Source organism: Nothobranchius furzeri, chromosome 8, assembly GCF_043380555.1.
Source record: "Nothobranchius furzeri strain GRZ-AD chromosome 8, NfurGRZ-RIMD1, whole genome shotgun sequence".
Classification (NCBI taxonomy): Eukaryota; Metazoa; Chordata; class Actinopteri; order Cyprinodontiformes; family Nothobranchiidae; genus Nothobranchius; species Nothobranchius furzeri.
In genome coordinates, this window is record NC_091748.1 from 71,201,058 (window position 1) to 71,212,903 (window position 11,846).

Below are 11,846 nucleotides of genomic sequence, written 5' to 3' on the forward strand. Positions count from 1 at the left end.
AGGCTGCCATCTGGCACCGTCGGCCCCTCTGACCACCACTAGCACAGACAAGTTGGGTGAAGTATCTTGCCCAAGGACACAACAGCAGGATACCCCTGGCGGGAGCTGGAATCGAACCCATGACCCTCCGATCATGAGGCAACCTGCTCTACCACCTGAGCTACTGCTGCCACAACTTGCCCTCAGGCTTCAATAAAGTGCATGAAACAAATGTAAAGTACATACTTGGAAACTGTTTATTATAAGTACATCAAACTGGTGAGTAACGAGACAAGAGAGTTGCAGGGCACCATGTAGTACAAGCAGAAAGCAGCACATCAGAGTCGTTGGTTTAGTTTACATCAGTACACTGGTTTCAGAGAGAGAGAGAGAGAGGGGCGAGAAAACCCACTAGTGTGGCAAACAGGCTGTTTGTAGCATCCAGATGTCCTGCTTGCTGCAACATAAAGAAAAATACCATGACTAAGCTAAAAGAGCTGTTAAATGTTCAGATTTAAAAAGTCTTTATCTGACACTGACACAGCACAGCCCACTCCAGGCACACCGGCGTGCCTTGAAGCACAAACTGAAGACAGCTGTGGCTGCATGGCGGCAAAATAAAATAAAAACAGCATTTTTTTAAAAATCAGAGAGGTATTTCTGTACTATTTAACACAAACAGCGTTGCTCGAGATCATGTGCAGACTATAACATGGTTTTGCAAATGTATCACTAAAACGTTTAACTTTGCAGCAGGTTAGCAACTGCACAATATCAACTTTTTCACTAAAATATTCATGCTGTCACCCCCAGATAATTTCCTCTGCAATACCTTCACTAGCCTTAAATGCTCATTATTTCATGAGCCTATTGATAAAAAATAAGTACGAGCCTATAAAATATATGAAAAAATATAGATTTGTATGTGAACACATCCTTCAAAACAGCTACGTGGCTAACCGTGGCATTATCTCAGTGAGAAAAACACAAAACACACATTTTTACATTTATCTGTTTTGTTCAGGGACTGAGGGAGACGTGTTTAAGCTGAGAATGATGGAGGAGTTGACTCCAACCCAAAAACAATATTCACAGTTAGCAAATAAATCAGAAGATCTTAAATAAATGTTTGCAGACTAACAAGGAGACTGGCTTTGTTGCTTTAAATCATGTTCATCATCAACATGTCTAATCTGATAGCAGTTCTTCATAAATTAACTGACAGGTGAATTAATGAGACGCACTGGCAAAACATTACCACATATTTACACAAACAATACTGTAGGTGGGACTGCAAAACTAGCAGGATGCTGTCTTTTATACATCAGACAAAATTAGTGCATTCAGTGCATTGAGATGCAGAAACTAGGAGAATAAAATGAAGAAGGAAGAATCAAAATTTGGAGAAAACACCAAACAGTTATTTAGAGACCCAACAGAGTCTGGGGGATTTAATAGTCCTGATGTAAATTACAGTTAAATCTCGTGTTTAAATCAGTTGCGTTCTCTTCAGTATGTCAACAGTATTTACCGGAGCTTCTTTTCACTTTTTAATCATATAGAGCCCAATTACTCAGTGCTGCAAGTGCAACTGAAGCTTAGCTCTAAACGCTTATTTCTCTAATTACAGTTTTGCTGTTAAAAAGAAACCAGTTTCCTTAGAGAAAACTCAGCTGTTCTGAGTAAATGATATTTTTGTTCAGCAGTTTCAACTTTCATCATACCTGACGTGAAGATAAAAAGACCCCACCCAGCTTGAAAGAACAAGAGTCCAATTCTGTGGGGGTTGAGCTTCAGTCTGCACTTGCCTGACTCCTCAGATACAGAAAGTAGTTAAAAAAAAACATTGTTTTTTAGTAAAAAATAAATAAATAAAAAGAGGAAAAGCATAAAGGGATACGACCAGAGTCAGATGAGTGGGAAAAAGCATTTTGTAACCAGCTCAGTCATTCTAACTAATCCGGCAGTATTTTGTTATCTTTAGCTTAGCATAAGCAATATAAGTGAAGAGTAACAGCTAGCATTTTGTGTGAAAAAGTCTAATTTTTCTTGTTGACCTCAATAATCATATCGACTGCAGATGAAAATAATAATTAACAGTAAGGAATTACAGGAGCAGATTTAGACTTGGGACTACATTAGGACAAAGCCCTGCTATAAGCTGCAGCTGAAAGGTGCAATGACATGACGCGGTGGTCCCAAAAGCCACCTACTTCCTCCGTTATGTACACTGCCTTTAGATCAAGCTACCATACGGATACTCCAAAAAAGTGTACCTGGTACAAGCCAGGTAGCCACACATTTGGGTTTACAGAAGAAGAAGCTTTTTTGAATTAGAATGATTGAAGTGCAAGCTGTTGCCATTCACTTACATTGTTTATGCTAAGCTAAAGCTAATGGAATACTACTATTGTTAACACAAATTTTCTTCATCCCCCATTGCCTTTAGCCACAGAAAGAAAAGAGATGAGAGAAGGATCAGTTCAGCAAAAAAGTTCCTTCTAAATCACAAAAAGATTAGTATTTATGGCCCAGCCCACTTTGGCTCATGGCAACAGAATTCTGTGTTGATTTAGCATCCAGGAAAGAGCAGAGCATGTCTCATTGTTAGCATTAGCAACTCTACAACATGGCAGAACTTGTTCAGGCTTCTGTTATGTGTGGATAAAAAACATTAATGTTGCATTTTGCACCCAAGAAAAAAGAATGAGGCAGGGAAAGAGTCACGTTAGCCAATCAGAGGTGATACGTTTGCATATCATGGATATTAATGAGAAAGAAAGAAAGAAAGAAAGAAAGAAAGAAAGAAAGAAATCACTAGGTGCTTCACAAGAACAAAAAATTCAAAACTCTTAACCCTATAAAAATATTAAATATATGGTTAAAATGAGGAAAAAAATTGTGATTAAAAACGTAGGAAAAGAGAAAGAGGGAAGTTAGTGGATCCCGGGAAAGGCAGAATTGGTAGAAAGAGCAGAATAAGGAGAAGTGATGAAGGTCATACAAAAGCCAGCTTGAGCAAGTGAGTCTTCAGCTGCTTTTTAAAGGAGACCACTGAGTCCACTGATCTCAGGCTCAGGGGGAGAGAGGTCCAGAGTTTGGGGGCCACAGGAGCAATTGATCTGTCACCTTTGGTCTTTAGCCTGGTGCTGCACAACCAGTAGGTTTTGGTCACTGGACCTCAGGGACCTGCTGGAGGTGTAGGGACTGAGATCACCAATGTATGATGGAGCTTGTCCATGTAAGGCCCTATAGACCAGAACCAGGATCTTGAAAATAACCCTGAAGTTGACTGGCAGCCAGTGAAGCTGGAGGAGAAGCGGGGTGATGTGGGTGTGTTTGGAGGACTTGGTCAGAAGCCGAGCACAGGCATTCTGAACCACCTGTAGACGGTTCAGGGAGGTTCTGCTCAGACACGTGAAAAGAGAGTTACAGTAGTCTAAGCGTGAGGAGATGAAGGTGTGGAGAACTGTCTCAAGTTCAAAGCGGGACAGAATGGGACTCAGCTTAGCAATGTTCCTGAGATGGAAGAAGGAAGAGCGAACAAGAGAACTGACATGAGAATCCAGGGTGAGAGCTGGGTCAAAGGTCACATCAATATTCCTGACAGAGGGTTTGGTGTGAGAAGCAAGCTGACCAAGAGAGTCTCTGACTTTGGGAACCAGCTTGTCTGGGGCACAGATGAGGATCTCAGTCTTATCTTCATTCAGCTCCCAGCCATCCAGGTTTTGATAGAGTCTAAGCAGGAGTGTAACAGCTGCAGCTTAGACATCTCATGGGGCTTAAAGGAGATGTACAGTTGGATGTCATCTGCATAAAGATGGTAGGAGATTCCTTTGAAGGAGCTCAGGATGTGCTGAAGAGGAAGCAGATAAAGGAGGAAGAGCAGAGGCCCCAGCACAGAACCTTGTGGGACACCATGGGTAAGGGAGGTGGTGGAGGACCTAAACTTGGAGACGGCCACAGAGAAGGAGCGGTCAGAAAGATAAGAGGAGAACCACTCCAGAGCAGATCCTGATAGGCCTACCCAGTCTCTCAGCCTCTCCAGTAGCAGGTGATGGTCAACAGTGTCAAAGGCTGCAGTCAGGTCCAGCAGGACCAGAACAGAACAGTCCCCTGCATCACCGTGAGTCAGAAGGTCATTAGAGACCCTAAGAAGAGCTGTTTCAGTAGAATGAGCTCTACGAAAACCTGACTGGAAGCTCTCATAGATGTTCTGTTCATCAAGAGCAGCTGTGAGTTGTTTAGCCACAACCTTTTCCAAGATCTTGGAGATGAATGGAAGTTTAGAGATGAGTCTGAAGCTGCTATGGAGAGAGGGGTCGAGACTCGGTTCTTTAAGAAGCGGGTGGATTACAGCGTTCTTAAAGTAAGCAGGGACCTGACCAGAAACCAGAGAAGCATTAATTATAGAGAGCGCGCTGGGACCAATGGACTGAAAAGCACTTTTAAACAAAGATGAGGGTAAGATGTTGAGGGGGCATGCAGATGATTCCTAATCCTACCATCTAAGCACCCCCACTCCTCCCACTAACTTCCACCCCCTGAAACAGGAGCACCAGATCTTTTTCCCAATGAAAATGACGCACAAAGAATTCTTTCACACTATAGACAACAGCAAAAGTAAATGAGTTTTAAAGGATGGCTGTCTATTTACCATTTTAAGAAGTGTTCTACCCTGAACACAAGTCCCTCTTGACTTTTATTTGCAGAGAGTTTGTAGCTAAATCTGCCCAAAATGCATCAGAAATGTTCATCTTTGCATTCACATCAGCCTACAGCAACAATCCCGAACAGAAACATGAAACTTTAATGTTTTATGTAGCAACATTTTCTCATTTGCTATTGTTTTGATGTTTGCACGTAAACAAGTCTACATGATAGCTTTACTGTAGTGGGTTGGTGGCAAAAAGGTGTAATCTAAAATCTAAACAATCGCTTACTCTCATCCAAGTTATCCTTCTGTTGTATTTTATTCCTAATGTACACGTGAAGCCGTTGTAGTCGTTTGAACCTTTGCTTATAAATATATAATTTATATATATTTATTTACATCTCTTCAAAACAGTCAGTTACGCTGTGCAATCTAGCGGTAAGTACAAATAAAAGCATGATATCAGTCATAGGTGATACAAAAAAAGGGGATACGGTGCACCAGGAGGTGTGGAAATTCAGCAGCGTGTCCCGTCAGGATGGCCACCACAAACAAAAACAGTCGGAAGACTTCACTGAGACACCAAAAACGTTATGTCATCACACAACACACGCCGTGTGTTTGTCTTTCAACCTCTTCGGTCCGTTCTTGGTCAGAGTGCTTCCCATGGAGACAGAGTTAGGAGCAGCAGAGTCATCAGGGGTTCAAAGGTCATCATGTGAGCTGTGCTCTGAACAGCAACCTGGTGGGAAACGTGAGTTAGAAGTAAATGTGAATGTTTTCTGATTGCTGATTGTTAGCAAATGTGCTATTTGTACATAAATACCAAGTAGAGAAAATTATAAGATGAAGAACTCAAACTGCATGGTTGCTTCCCAGTAATTAGTCATTTGTTGATAAAAATGTCGAATCAAAAGTAATCAGAAAGTATTGGGAAACAGAGACTCAGGAAGCAGAAAGTGCTTCATTGAACCACAGATTGGTCCCATAAGCTGCATCAAAGTTAGTTAAAATCAATGAGGGTGTCAAAAGACCAATCATCTCTGTTTACTGGATCTGAACTAAATGTAGAAATGACTAAATGTCACATGACGACTGGCCAAATGAGTGATTCCATGCACCTCCGAGATAAAGATTGGCGTTCTGATTGTGCTTGTTGTTATTTTTCTCTACCTGAGGAGGTGAGTGTTGATGAGGAGGAGCTGGGAGGCGAGGAGTAGGAGACACGTATTTTGTTTCTGGACCACGACCACTGAATGTCTCATCACCTAAAACGATTCACAGATATTATGAATAAGTTACCAAGGAACATTATTAAAAATATCAAACACAGAGATAATTGTCTGTGATTGCAGCTTTGCAGACATTCATTCCCCTTTGTTCTAAAGCTGCACCGCTGTACTAATGTCTCCTAAAACGACTAAGGTAGGGATCATCTGGCACGAGTGTGTTTGGGAAGGAGAGCCTTTCTGTTTCTGTTTTTAGTCTCACGATTGCACAAAAATCTTGCATAATTTACAGCTGTTATGCAGTTGTTTGGATATGAAAGATTTATGGATTTTACCTGCCACACCCACAGCTCTGCACACAATGCGCATGATCACTTTATGCACATAAACAGACAAAAAGTGCACACAGATGTGCAACATGCTTCATTTAACCAGTACACAGCTACACAGCTGTGTGTGTGTGTGTGTGTGCGCGCGCGCGCGTGTGTGTGTGTGTGTGTGTGTGTGTGTGTGTGTGTGTGTGTGTGTTGGCATGAGTCCATTTTCCTCCAGGAATAAATGCAGGTAAATGACTGGATCACGACAAGAGGGAGACAGCGCTGCTGGCTAAATTCACACACACACACACGCACACACACACACACACACACACACAGGCGTGCACACGCCTGCTTAGGAAGAAACTTGATTCTGTCTCTGAACAATGAGCAGAACAACAGACAAAGAGCCCGTTTCAGCAGCTAAGAAATGAGGTGTTTGTAAACGTCCGGCCCACTCAGGCGAATATTAATTCTCATGGTGTTACAGTAGAAAAAGAAAATAAATAAATCCATAAACACAAATGCTCGTTTACAATTAAAAAACAAATGAATGAGTTTCTGTTGCAGATAATCAGATCTGCAGATGGATGATGCTCTGAGCGTAATATTTACCAGTTAGTCTTCTGTCCTTCGTTGAACTCTGTTTTGACAAATCCAAGCAAAGAAATGTGTTTATGTCATATTTAAAGAAAACAATTCAGATGTTAGTGACTTCATCTGGTGGTGGTCGGAGGGACCGGTGGCGCCAGTGCTCGGCAGCCTCGCCCCTGTCAGTGCGCCCCAGGGCAGCTGTGGCTACATCGTGGCTCATCACCACCAGTGTGTGAATGTGTGTGTGAATGGGTGAATGACTGATTGTGTTGTAAAGTGCCTTGGGGGGGTTCGGGACTCAAGAAAGCGCTATATCAAATACAGACCATTTACCATCTAATTTAAGTCTCCTTTTCAGAGCTGACAAGCTTCAGTTATCTATTTCATTTTACTTTAGATGTTTGAGTTTAAAGCTTTTAGCATTGAAAACACCTTTGCTCAGGTCAAGTTGGGTCAAAAGCTGAAAAAAACACATCATTAAAACACTTTTTTTACTCTTTATCTAACAAATTATAATAACACATCCGTAATATAGAGTTCTGAAGTTATGGTGTTTAATGTTTTACTACACAAGCAACAGACCAAAAGAAATTTTATGTGTATTTAGATGTTTTTGTACAACTAAAATTTTAAATTTATGCTTGTTGTGGTTTTGTTAAACAGCTCCTCCCACACACGTTGGGATAATTGTTTCCTAGCAACAAACAAGAACTACTTACAAATTGCAGATATATGAAAACACACACACACACACACACACACACACACACACACACACACACACACACAGTAGATATGAGTGAACAGTGTCATTGGATCCATTCATTGGGCCCTTTACCCTTTACTGCAATGAATTAGGTGTGTGTGTGTGTGTGTGTGTGTGTGTGTGTGTGTGTGTGTGTGTGTGTGTGTGTGTGTGTGTGTGTGTGTGTGTGTGTGTGTGTGTGTGTGCATGTGAAATAATAGGAGTGGCATTTGAAGGCCCCTGTCAGTGAATCGAAGAGGAAGACTGCAGAATCCAGGTCAGGGCGATCACAGATAGTACAAAGGTTTCAGCCTTGTTCATGTCATCCAGGATATGAACGGAGAACCGCTCCATTCATGTGGGGTTTGCATCCTCACAGGAGCTGAGCTGACACCTTACCAGGTCTGACACAAATGGTAACTGTGCTCTGTCAGGACCTAAAATGGGGTAGCTGGTGGAAACAGCAGTATAGCCATCCACCATCCCTTCCTTTCCAGGTACATACTATGTTTATTTCATTGCTGACTTGTAATTTAGATGCTTTTGTGAAATAATTTTGTTAAAAAAATTGAATTAGATTGGAGAAGAGCATTCATCCAGAGGTGACAGCAGGACTCCCAGTCCGGTGGAACAGGGCTATAAATCATAGCTGTGGAGACCCAGAGGACACAAACTGGCTGCTGAGTGTTTACTACATTTGTTCTGCCTGTTTGTCACCACATATAAAAAGATCACACACTAATGATGTACAGTAGTCTTAATTTTCAGTTACACAAGTGTTAAGTGTTATGTGAAGTGCCTTGAGATGACTCGTCGTGATTTGGCGCTATATAAATAAAATTGAATTGAATTGAATTAATCAGCATCTTTAAAAGTGTGTGTTGTTAACTCATTCACTGCCATTGATGACTAAAGTCGTCATTTGCATTATTTTTACTGTGCGGGCGTCGGAACGAGCCCCCGCACCGTGAGAACAAACATCATAGCTCTAAAGCCGATTGTCATCCACGTACGTCACACGTCACGTGATCAGAAGCAGAAAATCCATGTGTTAGGAGATCGTTTTGGGCCGCTGCTGTAAAAAAAGTGAGAAGCGAACCGGAAAGCTTCTGCTGATCACAGTTCGGCAACGGAATATGAAAGAACGGATAACAACAGAAACGCGCGGATTCTTCCTGATGTAAGTGGCGAGTCTCCTCTTTGTTTAGCTTGTTTTGGCGTCAACATCATCCTAGCGCGCAACATTCTGTGACTCTTAAAAAACAGTACAAACGCTGAGAAACGCTGGCAGCGAAGGGCAATCAGGAAATGGCTGGCAGTGAATGAGTTAAAGTAAGAATGACCTCCTTTGGTCAATTTTGGGTACTGCAGCCGATTTTTCTAAACAAAGAGTGAATCTCACTACCTCTCTGTGAGCTATGGCTGTTGCCAGCTACAGCTCAGTGCCAAAAGATTATAGATGTCACAAAAAACATTATAGAAGTCAAGTGAAGATGAATCATACAGAGTAAGTTGATAAATAGATAAAAAACCTTTAACTGTAATATCGAGTTGTTGGTAAGAAAAAAAGTAGCTTGAGATATTTATAGAGCTGACCGGCTAACCCTAACCCTACTTCAAAGAAGCGTTCAAAACGGTCAGTCTTTTGAAGGGGGGTGGGTTACTGGAAGGCAAGGGGTGTTTCTCAATGTCAAGGCACCTTGCCTTGTGAGGCGATGTCTTGCGAGGCCAGGCGCCTTGCTTAAGAAGACACTATCCTTCCTTGGTCAAAGAAAACGGTTAAAGGGAACAGACTTGCATCACATGACCGCAGCTTCCACGGCGGTCATGTAACGTCACGTGACACGGGAGATAACGTTATATTTTATACGTATTAGTTTCAATATAAATATATTACGAGACTTTAACTTTTTCAATTGTGTATATGTTTATTAAATTTAAAAAAGTGAGTTACTACCCGCTAGCCACCAAAGCTGCTACTACTATGCAACTAATCAACCATAGAAAACTTCTTTGGATCTAAAAAAACATTTTAAATTAGTTGACTTACTGTTAAACTTGAAAATTGTCCCCGAATTAGCTGTCAGCTTCTGATCCGCCGTCCTTTTGAAAATACCGCGTTGTATTCTGGGAAATTTTTGACCAAGGCTAGGCTACAAGACACCTCCCATGTATCCCTGCTCAGCTAGCTAAACGGCTAACAAACGGAGAACACACGCCTCAGTAGAACATGAACATTGGAACACGTCTAGGCAGCTCCTGATGACGTATCTCCTAGGCAACTGGAGTGGGGCCAAGGCATCAAGGCAAGGTTCCTTGGCATTGAGAAACACCCAAGGTGAACGGTTATTTACAAAGACTCAGTTCTCATCCTTTACTTTGAAAACCCATTCAAAAGATTTGATTTGTTCATGAACGTCTCATCACCACTCCAGACCATGCTCCAGACTTGACTCGTCCAGCTCACTATTAGCTGTGTTTATGAGCTGGAAATCATGGACAAGGTTTTTCTGTGCAGTCAATTTAAAGTAAAGCTTTTTGAACTCAGCTTGAGAGTTTTTCTGTTGTTTTATTGTTTTTGCCTTTTGTTGTTATTTTTCCGCCTATGTGTGTATTTCAGACATTACTTGTATGACTACATTTGGGGTACATTGTCTTTTGCTAAATTCTGTCCTGTTGGGTGTTTGGGTCAAATGAGACATGCTTACATGGGAAACGAGGAAGGGCAAGAGAAGTGATGACAGACTTAAGCTAATTGAAAATTATCCAGTTACTGACACTTTAGGGGCTAAACTTCAGGCATCTGTAGAGAAAAAGAATCCTAACATTTACTTTAGCTTTTGATTTTTTAAAGAAATGAACAATAAATTCTTCTTTTTTTTGACCCGAAAAAAGTCCAACTAGAATTTGTTTAGTTTGTAACAACAAAAAGATCCAACCAGAAAAATGCCTCAACATCAGGATGAGTGTCACATTTTCTTTTATCATATCTGAATCCAGCTCTGCTGACAACTCATCCTAAACAGCCACAGACACGACCAATGTGTGTGTGTGTGTGTGTGTGTGTGTTTGCCAGTGACTGTGTCCAGGAAGTGTGATCCGATGAGCGAAAGTTCAAAAGAGAAGTGACAGCAGAGGTGAGTATGTGTGTGAGGAGTGTGTGCACGAAGCACAGCGTGAAAGACAGTGCATTAATGAACGCACCAGAAATTAAACAACTGAGGTGTATTGAACAGGACTGTCATGTTAGCCTCCAATTATGCTGAATGTTATTGCCTCCCAACAGGTACACACACACGCACACACACACATGCACGTGCATGCACATACACACACACACACACACACTCAAATGATATCAAGTGACCTTGAAAAGTGTTGAGATGGCTGATGTGTGTGTAGGTGTGGAAATGTATCCGTAGCATTTCCAGCTGAATCAGTAATGAGCATTTCATTACTTTAGCCTCAGTTCCCCAGGGACAAAGCACACACACACACACACACACACACACACACACACACACACACACACACACACACACACACACACACACACACACACAGCAAAGCTGAAAGATCATGGTGAAAGGTGGCTGCAGATTGCACCCTCAAGTTTATTTTTTTAAGATTTAATAATTAAATGTTAAACTGGGAACTTTATGATACTAAAATTACATTTTTACCATTAGAGTAAATGACTTATTTATTAGGAATGCTTGATATTGGCTTTTTTTTAACTGACATCCAATACACCGATATTGTCTGACTTTTCATTTCCAATACCAATATAAAACATTTATAAAGATCCTTAGTTAAGAAAAACAAGCCTTGGGTGAAGGTTCTTGATTTGTGTTAGTCGTTTGTTAGCTGTCTAGCTACACATAGCTACGTGCTGGGAGGACAGCATCTGTTCAAAGTTCTGCCAAATAAACTAAACTATCTTAAAAACCTTAACTCAGATCTGTCATATTTGTATATTCTGAGAGAGAGAAGTAGCTGAAGAGCTTAATATATAATATGTGTATGGTATGTAAAAGCTGTGTCACTGAAAGACTAAAAACCAATTCCGATATAAAATTTGAATGCTGAAATTATTAAAGGTAAACAGATAATACCAGACATCCCAGCTATTATTGTTTATCGAATCACGTTTTTTTTTTTTTTTTTACTGTTATTTGTCATTACTTAACACTTTATTAAACTGGTCCTGTCCTGGCAGCAGAATGGTTGATCCAGGTGTCATTTCTCCCTGCCTGTCCACTCCGATGGGGACAGGCAGGGAGAAAAGAGACCTTCCAGGAATCGAGCGCATATCCCGCTGCGTGCGT

General features: G+C 41.2%; 1 protein-coding gene across 1 annotated transcript in view; it reads right to left on the reverse strand.

Annotated features, from left to right (window-relative positions):
• Positions 1–213: 213 nt before the first annotated feature.
• The window catches only part of LOC107392954 (glypican-5), an 81,971-nt gene continuing 70,338 nt past the window's right edge, over positions 214–11,846 (reverse strand). The window contains exons 10-11 of the mRNA XM_015971037.3: positions 5,807–5,901; positions 214–5,375 (exon numbers count right to left, since the gene is read on the reverse strand). Of these exons, the coding sequence (XP_015826523.1) occupies positions 5,286–5,375; positions 5,807–5,901 (185 nt within the window). The 3' untranslated portion in view covers positions 214–5,285. The remainder of the gene's footprint in view (positions 5,376–5,806; positions 5,902–11,846) is intronic.